Source organism: Ascaphus truei, chromosome 7, assembly GCF_040206685.1.
Source record: "Ascaphus truei isolate aAscTru1 chromosome 7, aAscTru1.hap1, whole genome shotgun sequence".
In the NCBI taxonomy this organism is placed as follows: Eukaryota; Metazoa; Chordata; class Amphibia; order Anura; family Ascaphidae; genus Ascaphus; species Ascaphus truei.
The window spans coordinates 37592626-37608348 of record NC_134489.1 but is presented as its reverse complement, the minus strand read 5'-3'; the positions used below and the strand labels follow the sequence as shown (position 1 = coordinate 37608348).

General features: G+C 49.1%; 1 protein-coding gene across 2 annotated transcripts in view; it reads right to left on the bottom strand.

Annotated features, from left to right (window-relative positions):
- The window catches only part of LOC142498999 (SLAM family member 9-like), a 41879-nt gene that overhangs the window by 8214 nt on the left and 17942 nt on the right, over positions 1–15723 (bottom strand). The window contains exon 2 of one of the 2 annotated variants that reach the window (XM_075607733.1): positions 6223–6546. The exons of the other annotated variant lie outside the window; for it this stretch is intronic. Coding sequence (XP_075463848.1) covers positions 6223–6546 — 324 coding nt within the window. The remainder of the gene's footprint in view (positions 1–6222; positions 6547–15723) is intronic. 2 annotated transcript variants of the gene reach the window in all.

Genomic DNA, 15723 nt, shown 5'->3' with positions numbered 1-15723 from the left:
CACTGTGTGTGTGTGGTGACACTGTGGGTGTGTGGGTGTGTGGGTGTGTTTTTTTTGGCCCGTCACTCCGCCTCAGGCCAATGAGAGGTGTGCGGGGGCGGGCGGCCCAAGGGACCAATGAGATTTCCCCTAGGGACACCGGACATCCAGGCAGGCAAACATACAGTGCTTTCACTAATATAGTATAAGATTGTCTTTAGGGAATGCTTTACTTGTGCACTTGTTGCATTATACACAATGGAGTATACTGTATACGAGCAGCACAATTACTATTACCAAAATGTACTAATGGCATAGGTAGGCTAAGAGTACAGTTGTAATAGAGTAATAAAATGAAAGCATTCTTCCATGTAACATATTCACCATGCAGCCATTTTTATGGTCGTTGTTTAATATCAGATATAATTAATAGTTTTAGAAATGTAGTCCTGAAAGCCTACAAAGAAAACAATATAACTACTTTTTGTCACAATAACACAATATAACTATCTGCAGATTTCATGTGGGGCTGTTACCCAACTGAGAAAACTGTATCCATGTTTTTATATCTCCTCCCTAGGTGATGAGAGCCACAATAATGAGCTGATGTAACCGCGCCTGATTACGTTTTACATTTTTACTTGTGATCAAACGCAGATATTCCCAACATAATCCAACATGAGAATCCTGTAACTAAAATGAGTAGGGGATTTATAAAGACAGCTGAGAGAATTCAGCAAATGTGTTGTTTTAGTTTTAGTTTCACGTTCTTAGTGCATTGTGGGTCATGTGCAGTCTCCCAGCTGCAAAACTGGGACTAAAGTCGCGCAAATTATAGCCCCATATTCTCCAAAAACACAATCCCAAGGAAAATAATGGAGTTTGTGTTCTGTGTTTTTTTGTGCTTTTGCAGCTGAGAGATGTTAATAAATGACCCCATTGGTATCCTATTTTCCCACAGTGTTTGTGCTCCTAATTAATGTATATGTCACGGTATTTCTGGCCCGGCCTGACCCACCCAATCTCACATTGGCCCCTGTGGTCTAACCGGACCCCATTACAGTGTGGATATGTCATATGGTGCACCTGCTGGCTACAGGACTCCTGAGTCTCCCGCATGATGGTGTGTGGGGAGGACCCGTCAGACAGGCAGCTGAGGTAGTGTGCTGAGTCTCACCTAGTTCCAGTGCAGCGCCTCCACCTCACCAGGGTCCCTGCGTCCGCATGGGGATGATCCTGGCGAGGAACTCCTCCGTGGTGCTCCTCTCTGTACACTCATTCCAGATAGATACACGAGAGGGTTTCTGGCTGAACTCATCTTTATTGACACGGCAGGGCACATGCCCTCCACAAGTAGTATCTTCAGCCGCTCATCTCGCCAGTGCTCCCTTTAGATAGGTATATCACCTAGATCAGGGATTCACTTCCCGCAGGAATCACTGTCCTGTGCCAGGTCCCTGGACACAGCCTCCCATGGAGTTACTATAACATAACTGCCAGAACTCTTTCAGCACTCAGGTAGAACTTTCCAGCAACTCACAGCAACCAACTACTTTAGCAACTAACTTTAGAACACAGTGCTGTGCCTTATGTAAGCTTCTGAGGCTGACACATCTCTGACATCACTAACCATGGAGTCAGAGCATGTGACCAGTCCCAGCCATACACAGAGCACCCCACCAGGGTGTGAGGGAAAACCTCCATGATTACTGCTGGCATGCCCACACTTACCAGGCCTTACTGCCAGCAGGAGAGATGACTGTAGGCATTTTACATGACCGCTACATTCTCCCCCTGGTGAATCCCATCGTCCTCGCTGGGACCTAATTTTGCATACCTCTTTCCAGGACGCACTGCAACGCAAAACATAATTAGGTTAACATCCATACAAATTTTCAGCATATTGTAAACATGACTTCAGTACATTCCGCCAAGCCCGCCCCGACCAGCAGCCACGAACCCGCGTAATGTCTCAGTACCCCCTTAATAATAGTGATCTGGGTCAGGTTTCCTCACTTCCCGGTTACCCATATCCAGGACCGTAACATAATAATGCCTAGGTGATCCTCTCTCTGGCACATAGGTCACCCTATGTTTGTGAACATTTCTCCCTATGCTCCACACTCGCATCAGGGTGTCTATTCTTTCTTCCGCCTTCTTACCTACAATGGCGCTCCCCCTATTGACTAAATACAACTCTATAGTCTCTTGGAGCCACGTTTCCCTATTGTCCTCAATTTCATCCATCAGGGGCTCCGGAACATAGGGATACTCCAACCCATGGGATTTTTTATATCTGACTATTATAGCCCTCTCCGCCCTACTGACCCTGGTCAGATCAGCATTACCTGCCCTCCCAGGTAACACCCATGATAGGGGCTCATCAGGATCGACTGGATCTGATAGTGTGTCGGGACCCATGGGCGCTATGTCTCTACGCTCCAGCTGGAACCACCTCTCCTGTAATTCCCTGTCCCTCTGCTCGGGTGTAAACTCTCCCTCTCTCCACCAGAAATCTACCACGTCCTCCCGCCGGATGAGGAACCGAGTACGGTCCATCCATGCGGAGTACCCCTCAAATAGTGGAGCCCACCACCGGGTCTCCTTAAAGGGATTAGGCCCTGGTTCCCGGTCGTCATCAAATGAAAATACCCCTGACGACCTTGTGGATCGCGGTTTGGACCACCTCGAGGACCCCGGAGCCTTTACTGCCGGTTGGGGTGCTGTATCCGCCACCCTCAATTCTCCCCCTCCCCGTGAATCGCCTTCCGTAGCTCCACTGAGCTGCCTCTCCCCAGTCCGTTTTTCCTCCCCCCCCAAAGGTATGTCCACAAGTTCCAAGCTGGGCGGTGAACCCGGTGACCGTGTGATGGGGGTAGGGACATTAGCTAGGGCATGGGGTTGGGTATAGGGGCATGGGGCGGGACCCCACGGGGTTACGACCCGCTCCTGGCTGTCCGTAGACTGGTCCAAGGATGATGTCTCACCCTCCTCAGTCCTGACACCGTCTCTCCATTTTCTGGGCAATACGAGCGGTCGGGGACCTTCCCCCAATCGCCGAAGCGTCGCTGCTTCCCCTTCCTGGGTTCCGCCGTCGCCACCGGAAGTGACGTCCTCCCCGGAACCGGAAGCGTCGCCATCTCGCGTTGGACCCCCATGCGGGATCTCTTCTTCCACGACGACATCCGGTTGCTCCGCCGTCGCCACCGGAAGTGATGCCGTTCCTCCACGTGCGCGTTGGGCCTGGCGCGGCCCTTCCAGCGCTTCGCCGTCTGTTGTGACCAGGTAAGAGATAGGGCTTTTTGGCTTACCCGTCCGCAGGGGTGTAGGCGTCTCTCTCCCATCTCCGCCAGGTCCTGGGATGGCGGGACTCCGTCGGTCGGATCGCCGATCTGCGGGGGACGTCCGGTCACTCACCCCACGGGGCGTCGTTCTTCCCGTCTGTCTTTTCCGCTCCGTTTTTGCTACCGCCAGCTCACGAAGGTCCTCATCAGAGTAGTCCCCTCGCCCCGACCTAGGGGTCGCGGGGCGGGGTGAAAGTCTCTTTGCCCCTGTCGCGGGGTTTAATCCAGCCGCCTCAATGGCCAGTGACCCAGCCGACTTGACCGGCTCCAGTCCCCTGTCTCCGGGACTCGCGCGGTTGATCCACAGCGCGCCCGGGGACTCAGCAGAGCGCCGTGTCACATCCACCGGGGGGTCAGCAGGCTGTATTGGGACGAATGTGGGCATAGGCCACAGATACAAAGTCCCGCAATGAGGGCAACGTGCCATCGTATTCACAGTACCTCCGGGCAGCCCGCATTGTAGGCAGAGCCCGACCACCGTCTCAGTATTGGCCACCCTCACCACCAGCACCCCGCCGGGCACTGAGTAGGGCTGGGTGGAGACCATAGTGCCCACAGTGGAGGAGCAGGCCATTCTTTGTACAGGAGTCACTTCCTGTACAGGTCTCTCCTTCTCTGTGGTTCCTCGCAACTGACTGGTGGAAGTTGCTGGATCCGCCACTCCCTGCTTCGGCTCCTCCCTTCTCTGACAGAGTTGGAACCCGCCCCCAGGGGTTGCAATAATGGGCGGGTCCCACAGGGGAATATCATGCCCCTTAATTAAGGCCGCACCTCTCTCAGTCCTGGTGGGCACGGTCTGCGTTTTCGCGCCAATTTCCTCCCCAGAGCTGGAGTCCTCTCCCGCGGCTAGTTCCCGCCTTCTCCTTGCAGCAGCTTTTTGCACAAGGTACCTTTGCTTGCAAATCACCTCCACGGCCGGAACTTCTTTTTGTAGTGGCGCCGTCTGGATATCAGTCCCTGGGCCCAGTGGGTGCATCCCCACAGGCCATAATTGAAAGTCACTCCCCCTGGTAGAAATCAGGGGAGGGTCCCATAAACTCAACGGTTGACTCAGCACAGGGGCTGAATTAGTCACTGTCCATCCCGGCGCAGCCATAGCTTTCGCGCCATGCCCCCCATCAGGGCGGGGCTCTGCTGTTCGCGCCATTCCCGGCCAGCTCTGTGCAAGTCCTGCAGCAGCCATTTTTTCTGCGCCTGGCCCATGCGGTTTCCCTAGCAAGCGGGAACCGCCATTTTGGTTGGTTTTGGCACCCAAAAAGTCCATTCGTTCGCTCTCACGGGGTTCTCCCCCAATTATAACAATTTCTTCACACTCTTCAAGGGTGGCCCCTCGCTGTCCCAGGCAGGATAAAAACGGGGCAGCCACGGCCTTTGCTCCGCTCCAGAGCAAACTCGTTAAGGACAATTCTGCGACAGTCTGCTCTTCAGTGGGTTGCACGCCACGGGTGCCCTCCCCATCAGCCTCTGTCCGCCATTTAACGTTCTCCGCGCCACGCGGATCCTCCACTCTCTCATAACAGTTGTCGTACATGAGGCTCCACTCTGCGGGGCAGCCACCACACCGGTACAATAAAGATTAGCTCAGATGCACCACCACATGTGTACCCGAACTAGGCTTGACTCAATGTGCACTACCTCAGGCTAGGCTCACTCTCTCAGTGTCTGCTGTGACTCCTTCCTCCCAGTCTGTGCTCCCTACGGTGAGTGTCTGGAATGGCTAGGTACTCTGGCTGGCTCTGCCATGCAGTACTTGGGGCGTCTACCTGTCTTGGTCAGCCTAGCGCAGACCCTCTCCAGGACTCCTGACCAAGTTAACAGGCTGTCCCTTCTGGCATCCTACCAACTAGCACTGCCTCAAGGTGACTCGGTCAGCTATAGCCCGCTCCAGACCCCTCACTCCCTTCAGGCCCCTAGGTTGTCCCTGCGAACTGACAATATCCCGTCAGCCCCCTGACCACCCCTAGGTCCGTCCCTACTCAGCACAAAGTGGCAGCAGACACTCTCCCTGTTTCCAAGTGACCTAGCTAAAAGCCTGTCCTGTTGACGGATCTGATCTCAGCAGCTCGCCTCCAAATGTAACGGTATTTCTGGCCCGGCCTGACCCACCCAATCTCACATTGGCCCCTGTGGTCTAACCAGACCCCATTACAGTGTGGATATGTCATATGGTGCACCTGCTGGCTACAGGACTCCTGAGTCTCCCGCATGATGGTGTGTGGGGAGGACCCGTCAGACAGGCAGCTGAGGTAGTGTGCTGAGTCTCACCTAGTTCCAGTGCAGCGCCTCCACCTCACCAGGGTCCCTGCGTCCGCATGGGGATGATCCTGGCGAGGAACTCCTCCGTGGTGCTCCTCTCTGTACACTCATTCCAGATAGATACACGAGAGGGTTTCTGGCTGAACTCATCTTTATTGACACGGCAGGGCAACTGCCCTCCACAAGTAGTATCTTCAGCCGCTCATCTCGCCAGTGCTCCCTTTAGATAGGTATATCACCTAGATCAGGGATTCACTTCCCGCAGGAATCACTGTCCTGTGCCAGGTCCCTGGACACAGCCTCCCATGGAGTTACTATAACATAACTGCCAGAACTCTTTCAGCACTCAGGTAGAACTTTCCAGCAACTCACAGCAACCAACTACTTTAGCAACTAACTTTAGAACACAGTGCTGTGCCTTATGTAAGCTTCTGAGGCTGACACATCTCTGACATCACTAACCATGGAGTCAGAGCATGTGACCAGTCCCAGCCATACACAGAGCACCCCACCAGGGTGTGAGGGAAAACCTCCATGATTACTGCTGGCATGCCCACACTTACCAGGCCTTACTGCCAGCAGGAGAGATGACTGTAGGCATTTTACATGACCGCTACATATAGATTGAGTTAAAATTACTTACTGTATACTCTGAGATCATACAATTGCGTACAGGTATTTTCCTCTTTCTCACTGAATATTTGTCCCATGTAGGTTCCTTGGTCTTCGCTGGTTAGATTAGTAATGTGTAAAGAAGCATCAGGCCAGCTATACAGTCTCCCTTTATACTGACGATCTCTAATATCGACAGATCCGTCTGGTCTTGTTGTAGCAATGTGCTTTACACTTTTACTCTGAACCCAAGTGATGTCTGTGATTGCCGTCTGATCCACTTGGAGAGTAACTTCTCCTCCCTCTCTACCAACAACATGTCTTATATCTCCACAGGTTTCATCACATAAAATACCTAGCAAGGAATGTAATAAAAAGAAAGTTTTAATAGAAGGGGTTTAATTTATTCAAAACAGACACGATTTACCCTTTTTAAAGCATTTTACTAAGAAAGTTTATATAACCTTGTTCAAAATGTCAATGTTATAGTGAGTACCTGTGGTTACAGCTTTAATCCACTAACTTTATATTGTAAGGTCTTTAGCGCAGAGGTGAGCAAACTTTTTAAGCCGTGCCCCCCTTTTCATCCATTACATTTCTCGGGCCCCCCCACTGCCTGATGTAATCAACCACATAAAAAACCTTTATTAAACGGTATACAATTTAAATACAAATATGTCTAAATACATATTTCAACAGCTCGCGCTTGCAACATTAGGCTGCGTCCACACTGCCGCTGAGAGCGGTGACATCACCAACTCTCCAAGCATGAGCACAGGGTGTCCTGCATAATTTTGCAAGCACGAGCAGGGGGGGGGGGGGGCGTGGATCAGGGCTATTTTTGTGTGTGTTTGTGTGGCTGAGTGTGTGTGTGCATTGACTGCTGCTGAGCGCGCTTCAAAGTCAATTTTGTCTCCCCAAGCGCCAAGCTTGGGAGAGCGTACGCCCCCACATTTGCACAATGCTGCATTCAATCACAACACAGACACAATAAACACAACCTCAATCACAAAAAACACAACACACAATCAGTCACAACCAACACAGACAACATACACAATCACAACACCCACACACTAACGCGTAGCTCACCACAAACGAAGCGCAACCGCGATGTTGCGGTAGGATTGGATAACGCCGACCCACAGCCACGCGTGCGCGCCTAGGATGTAGAGTAGTCGTTCAAGCCAGGTCAGGATTATAGATTGGAGAATGGTTATGGTACTTGCCAAGTTCAGAAGTGGAGAGTTTCGGATCGTCGTAGTTCGTAGCCAGGTTCAGGATTGGAGAGTATCGGATAGTCGGGATACATTGCCAGCAGCAGACACTGAGCGTTTGAAGTATGGTATATGTATATTTATTTTTGACCTAATTCTTCTGTTCAGTTTCAAGCATTGTGTAAAGGGAGCGCCCTAGTTCACTTCCATTGTTTCCCTATTCCCTCTCTGGTGGCGGCATACCTTTGTGTCTCTCCTGTCTCATTTAGCTACCAATATGGCATCAGGTGGCATTGAAATGAAGACAGGTACAAATGTAGCCGAGAATGTATTTACAAAAAGGCTACAATGGGGTGAAGACCTTGAGAATAAAATGAAATATGTAGAAAAGACAGATCTTGGAGTTTCAGAAACTATCAATAATGAATTTGACAGACTTGAGAAACTGTTGAAAAAAGATACGAAAATTTATTGGGATAAGGAATTTTTGGAAAAATACCTGACCTCAAAACGTATATCGAGAGGCCTTAGGTTCTCTAAAAAATCTTCTTTCGAACTATCAGAGATAGAGATCACGGTAGCTTGGGAGAAGATTTTAGACACGTGTTCATTTGATTTAATCCATCTTATCATTAAACATCATGATATGACATTAGCAGAACTAGATAAGGATATTGACAATATTAAAACAAAACTAGAACCTCTAATGGAGAATCCAACCTTCACAGAGAGGAACAGAGTTTTGGCAGAGGAATTGGATAAACTAGAGGAGAGCCTTTTGGAGTCAAAGAACAAAAAGTTTGAAAGGGATGAGAGAGATTATTTGGAAGGAAACCACAAGAAATGGCAGAAGACTTCACTAGTCCCTCCCAGAACACCACGAGAGGAGAACAGGAGCAACACTAACACATATACCAGGACCGACAAAATAGACTCTAAAAATAGGAGGGAGTCATTCAGGTCAGAACCAACTAGGGAAGATAGGAAGAGAGAGACACAGATGGATCGCAAGGAGACAGACGTACTGACAGAATATAGAAGGGTGAGTTTTGTTGAGGAAGGTAAGCATATCCCTAGGGACAGATATGAACACTCTAATTACAAAGATAGAGATATCTCACAAGGAAGAGAGTCCCACCAGACAAGAGAAAGAAGAGATTTTGAGTCCAGACGAGACTATGAGAATAGATCTTACAGACCCTATCATGAAGATTACACAAGGGATAGGAGAGATTTTGACCATAGACGAGAATATGGAAATAGGCCAGACAGATCCAATTATGACAACCATGTAAGGAAGTATAGACCTTAGAGACAACTACTCACGATCTTATAGGCCTCATCGAGAAGATAGGTCAAGAAACAGCAGGGAACGTAGAGAACCATGGAGACAGAGAGCAAACTCACCAAAGAGTAGAGGGAATGATAGGAACCCAGTATGGGAGAACAGAACAACAGATGCTAATTCAGAGGTTTTTTTAGAACAGGTTCCCCCACCACCAATATCACTATCCAGCCGCTTCTCAGTGCTCAGAGAAGTGTCACCAGAGAGAAGCGGCAAAAAAAACCACTAGAGGAGGTTGAGGCAGAGGGAAACCCAAAACAAAAAGAGCTGTAGAAGTAACCAGTATTTTTAATTTGAGCAAGAAAATTCTAACTGACACCGAAAAGGAACTAATATCGAAAGGGTTAAATTTTGCTCCATCAATGGGACCCAGCGGGTTCAGTCTGTTTGTTGATTCAAATAAATACATCAGACAGATGACCCTGAAAATGTTCTTTTTGGATAAAAACCCAGGTATTAGAAACAGTGGCATATCTAATACAGTTGTTGATGAGGATCCGACTGATAGTTTTAAACACTCAAACCTCAAAGAGAGGTCTAAATTTTATCCTTGTGGCTCGAAAGGTCAATATTTAGAAGTTTTTCAGAAACTCATTCAAGAAGATTTCGAGAAAATAAGTAAAAAAACAAAGTAAATTTAAAGAGAACTTGACATTTCAAGAAAAAGACAATTGAAGAGAAATGGGAGTCCCAAGCTCCCTATGTCAGGGTTCTGCTCGCCACAAACCAGGGTCGGACCGCGAGGCTGAGGTGGGGTTGTAAAAGCACCGACCTGAGACCGCGCAGGCTGATCCGGATTGCGCAGTTCGTAGTCATATGTCGCAGGATCAGGATTGGAGAAGACAGCGTCGTCGTTGTACAAGCCAGGGTCAGAACAGGAGACGTCAGGATAAACATTGTCCATGCAGGAGTTCGGCAATAAGGAGATAGGAGAAACCCGCTTCAGCTTAGGAGCGCGGGGTTGGCCTTTGCGCGAGCGACGACCATGGCCCATGGTGCTGGTCACAGGAGATGGTAGGCAGACCAGAATAGCACACCGTCTTGCTGCACGGGTGCACCAGTGCTACAGCGCAAAAGTCCTGAGCGGGCAAGGGAATCCACCGTTTCAGCGCAGGAACCAGGACACGGCCTCTCTATATTAGGGAAAGAGTAGGCCCCAGGAACCAGGAAGCTGTAGATACAGGGAAACCTCCGCTTCAGTGCAGGAATCCAGGAGACTGCAGAACGCAGGGACGAAACCTCTACTTAGTGCAGGAATCCAGGAGGCTGAAGGACGCAGGGACGAAACCTCTGCTATCAGCATAAGGGAACAAGCGGCTTGAAGGGAGCTGAAGGATGCAGGACGTAACCTGAAATCAGCATTGGAGAACAAACGGCTTGAAGGAAGCTGAAGGACGCAGGGCGTGACCTGGTATCAGCAAAGGGGAACAAGCGAGAGCTTGTGGCAAAACAGTTGACATCCAGTTAGGACTATGCTCGGCAAGGAGCATTATGGGCAAGCAATACTTAAAGGCCAGCGGGCCAATCCCCGGCGGGGGTGTGAAGGTACTGCCCCTAATGAGTGAATGCAAGTATAGTTTGCAATGAAAGGCTGCACAGCTGCAGTAGATACCAGAGGGAGTGTGTATTGCTTTGAGTGAATCCAGGCTGCAGCAAACCTCAGGAAAGCTGTTCCAGAACTGCACCGGTCTGCAAGGTAAGGTAACCAGTAAACAGTGGAGCGGATTCCTTACACCCTAGCGGCGCCACTTCAGAAGAATCCAGCAAACACATAAGTGTACATAGTATCGGCTTGTTATAACCTCTCAGAGACTGTCCCATATGTGGAATTTAACCCCTTGTCACACATATATGATGCAGTGATAGAGTCTCCCCAATAGCCTCTGTCCCGAGGAATAACTTATATAGGGTAGACATACATAATGAAACAAACTCACTGTTTTAGTGTGCAAGGGCGCCTGGACTTCAGCGTGCTCCAACCGGGGTAGGTATAAGTAGAGAATGAAAGAGATGGGTCTGGCGGTGCAACTGCTCCTGAGAAGAAAAAACTGCAAACCGGGGCTTCTCACTGGACAAAAAGCTTTATTGGCACATAGCAGCCGAAGAATAACTCTTACGCGTTTCGCGCGTCACTCCGCGCTTATAAAGAAAAAAGAGACCTGGACCAGAAGTTGTGTGTCTTGTCGAGGACACCGTAGCTGGCGCCTGCACTGACGGTGAACAGTCCTGTAGACCGGACGCGGCGAACAGGAGCACACTGCATCGGAGAGCGGTAGGTTGACGTCGGCGTCCCTGAGCAGTTTTTTACATGTGAGTGAATTGTTGTCTCACATTCTTTGCCAAATAAACGTATTTTTATTTATCTGTGTGGCGCGATCTTCCACTACATGCGCCCTGAGTGGCCCATCCATGATGTACAGAGGGAGAAGGAGCATGACTGACTAGCAAGAAGGAGGGAAAGAAAATAAAGATACCTATAGTACTACCCAGTACCACACAGGCCTGTGTGAGTACATATTGCGTTATACTCTTATCACCCCTGTGCTCTTAACCATTGGTTTACTATTGTATGTGTTTTCAACTACTGGTCTGATATTAACTCTGACCCCTGTATGCGCCCCTCTGTCTCTCTTTCTACCCAGGATAGGAGAATGTCGGATCGTTGGAGTACTTAGCCAAGGTCAGGATTGGAGACTGGTGAATCGTCGTACAAGCCGGATCAGGAGTAGAGAGAAGCGGAGTCCAAGGAGCTAGCAGGGTTTAGGCAACAAGAGGTTAACAGCAACAAAGCAAGGCCAGGCAGGATAAGCAACACGGATGTGGCAATGCACGGCGTCACAATGACTATGCTCAGCAATGACTGACTGTAGAATGAAGGTATATAAAGGATGAGCCTCCAATAGCCAGCCAGGGCGGAACCAGGAAGTGTAATTCGATTGGCTGCTGGTGCACACAGGTGTGCCCTATGATGTAGCCTAATCAGGATTGAGTGTGGAGCTGCTTGCGCGCCGTCCTGCGCGTGTCACGGAAGCCAGGGGGCGGAGTTTAGGTTGTGCGTCACTCCCACGCAGATTTCTGGGACCAGAGTGGGTGGGACCAGTCACGCGCTGACCCGCGCGCTTCACGGAGGTCAGAGGGCGGAGCCTGACTCGCGCATCAACAGGGAGGCTGGACGAAATTCGTCCACGTCGAATTTTTATTTTTCATTGCCTTATTATTTTCATTCGTTTTTCATCACTGTTATATCATCTTATTCTTAATTACATTTATTTATGTGACTTATTTATTCATCATTTTACCAATCATGTCCTTGCTTTTATTCACGTTGCTTGTTTGTTGGTTTGTAAATATTATTCATTTACTACAACTGGTGTTACTATTCTACAGTATTGTTGCAATAAGTTGTTTATTCATTCCTTATGTATCAATTTTGTCATATTTGTTAAATATGTCTGTTAATTGTCTGTGTATTAGCTACATCTGTGTTGCTTTTTCCTCTATGTACTAATATGTCTGCATGGGTTATATGGCACCCTCATTCATTAAGACTCAGCTGTGTTAGAGGTGATGCCATTTAGATCTGTTAGGTATTAGCCTATCACAGTATAGTTAGTACTTTATAGGGGAGCACACAGACATTTTACCACTCACTCTTTGACAAAGTCCATTGCGGGATGAAATGCGTCAGAGATTACCTAGCCATGTGATTTTTGTTCTTTTTTTTTCAATAAATAGCCGTTTTAGTTAGAGCTGCGTTTGGCTTCACCTCCTTTCCTTGGTGCACCGCTTCTCCTGCTTCCTTGTTCTGATTAACCCAGCTGGTGGCACGTGGACTCTACGCACAGCTCCAGACACTTACCCCAGTGAATCATCTCCTCTGCAGCGGGACACACTGGATGCAGTGTGACAGCAGGTATTCTGTGGGTGGAGGGGGCTGAGAGTGTCTTAGCATCAGCCAGGCTGTTCTTGTTTAGGATGATCGGCGATTCTTACTGTCACCCATTATCACCCCTCCCCCTAACCTGCTTTATTTGTCCGCTGGGCTCTAAAGTATGCTTGCTTATTAAGTGTCTGCTTTGTGTGTCATCATGATATATGGATTACCCACGCTCTCTAGCCCTTGAGCACTGGCTGTAGGATCATTATCCTGCATTTTTTTCTGAGCCTCCAATAGCCAGCCAGGGCGGAACCAGGAAGTGTAATTCGATTGGCTGCTGGTGCACACAGGTGTGCCCTATGATGCAGCCTAATCAGGATTGAGTGTGGAGCTGCTCGCGTGCCATCCTGCGCGTGTCACGGAAGCCAGGGGGCGGAGTTTAGGTTGTGCATCACTCCCACGCCGATTCCTGGGACCAGAGTGGGCGGGACCAGTCACGCACTGACTGCGTGCTTCACGGAGGTCAAAGGGCGGTGCCTGAGTCACACGTCAGCAGGGAGGCTGGATGAATGTCCACGTCGTGTGACAGTGATGGGGGTGGGGTCTGAATCCACGGGCGGCAGCACAGAGTGCGCAGGGTCCGTGCGCGTACTGGGACCATGGTACCGTGCATGCTGGGCATCCGTCACTGAAGGCTTATTGAGGTGAGGAGACGGTCTGCGACTGCCAGGATGGCGAAACCTCACAGTACCCCACCCCCCCTCCTTTAGGAGCGACCTCCGGCCGACTCCACAATGGCTTCTCTGGGAATTTAGCATGGAACATGCGGACAAGTTTAGCTGTGTGGACTCAGTGGCTCGGAATCAAGGACCTTTCCTCCGGGCCGAAACCTCTCCAATGCACTAGATAGTGCAGCGAACCCCTGGAGATTTTAGAGTCAAGGATAGATTGGATTTCGTATTCCGGTTGTCCTTGAACCATGAAGGGAGGTAGAAACCACCGGAACTGAAAAGGCATTCTGTACCACCGGTTTAAGCAGAGAGACGTGGAAAACAGACGGAATCTTCATAGAAGGTGGAAGAACAAGACGATATGCCACGGGATTGATCTTTTCAGAAATTGCAAAGGGTCCAAGAAATCTCGGTGCAAACTTCATCGAGGGTACCTTCAGCCTGATGTTCCTGGATGACAACCAGACCTTGTCACCAGGTTTAAGGTCCAGAGCAGGTCTGCGATAACGATCTGCCTGATGTTTTTGCCTACTTACCACCTGCCTGATGTTGACCTGAATCTTTCTCCATAGATCCTGTAAGTCCATGATTCTGTCATTCGCCGCTGAGACCCCTGATGAGGGTAGAACAAGAGGAAGAGTTGAGGGATTGAAGCCGTAGTTCACAAAGAATGGTGACTCCAGAGTAGAGCTGCTACGTGCATTATTGTGGACGAATTCTGCCCAAGGTAAGATTTCCGATCAGTTGTCTTGAGAATCCGAGGTAAAGCATCAAAGATACTGTTCCAGGGACTGGTTGGTTCTCTCCGTTTGACCATTTGTCTGTGGGCGGTATCCCGATGAGAAATGGAGGGCGGTATCCCGATGAGAAATGGAGGGCGATACCTAGCTGATTGCAGAACGAGCGCCAGAAACAAGAAATGAATTGAGATCCTCTATCAGAAACTATCTCCAAGGGTATACCGTGTAGCCGGAAGATCTCCCTGATAAAGATGTCGGCTAATCTGGGAGAGTTGGGCAGATCCTTAAGTGGTATTAAGTGAGCCTGCTTCGAAAAACGGTCTACTACTACGAGAATGGTGTCCATCCCCTTGGAAGTAGGCAAGTTAACAATGAAATCCATTGACAGATGTGTCCGTGGCCGATCCGGAACAGGTAGGGGTTGAAGGAGACCTGCAGGAGATATCCTTTGGGTTTTAGTCCTGGCAAACGTAGGGCACACAGCTACAAAGTCTTTTATGTCGTTTTGCATACTTGGCCACCAAAAGGTACGAGAGATGAGGTTCAAGGTCCTTTTGGTCCCTGGATGGCCTGCAGATTTGGATGAATGACTCCATTCCAGAACCTTCTTACGGTGTGGTGGTGAAGTAAAGAGACGGTCCTGAGGAGGCTTGATGCCAGAAGGGATGTGACTTTGTTGGCGGACAATCTCTTTGAGTGCTCCAAATGAAGTGGCCGAAAGAATACATTTGGGCGGTAAGATGGGTTTCTGCTGATCTTCAGACATCCTCCAGGGAGAATTGTCGAGAATGAGCGTTAGCCTTAATATTCTTGGATCCGGGAAGGTAGGAAATTATAAAATTAAACCTAGAAAAGAACAGTAACCATCTGGCTTGACGGGCTCCCAGGCGACGTGCACCATCAATACAGAGCAGGTTCTTATGATCCATGAGGATGGTTATTGGATCTTCCGTGCCCTCAAGCAGATGTCTCCATTCTTCGAGAGCTAGCTTCATGGCCAGAAGTTCCCGGTTCCGGACATCGTAGTTGCATTGGGCCGGAGAATTTTTTTTCGAAAAAAATGCACAAGGATGCAACCTGGACAGAGAATTCTTCCTTTGGGACAGAACGGCGCCTACGCCCACGTCAGAGGCGTCGACCTCAAGGGTAAAAGGAAGCTTGGGATCAGGGTGAATGAGAATAGGGGCCGATACAAAAGCTCATTTGGGATGATCGAAAGACTGGAGAGCAGCAGCAGATGAAGAAGCAGAATCCGCTCACTTCTTAGTTAATTCAGTAATAGGGGCTACAAGAGATAAAAAATTTGGATAAATCTCCGATAATAGTCGAAAAACCAAGGAAGCGTTGTACAGCCTTCAGGGTGGTAGGATGTGGCCACTCTAGGATGGCTTTGACCTTGGCGGGATCCATGGTAAGTCCGGAATCGGAGATGATGTAGCCTAGAAATGTTGTGGATGTTTAATGAAAATGACATTTTTCCAGTTTGTCGAAAACTTTATTCTGGCGTAAGCGAAGGAGCACCTGTTTCACGTGAGAGATGTGTTCCTGTCTAGATTTGGAGAAAATCAAAATGTCATCAAGAGAAACTATTACAAATGAGTTGAGAAGGTCTCTAAAAATTT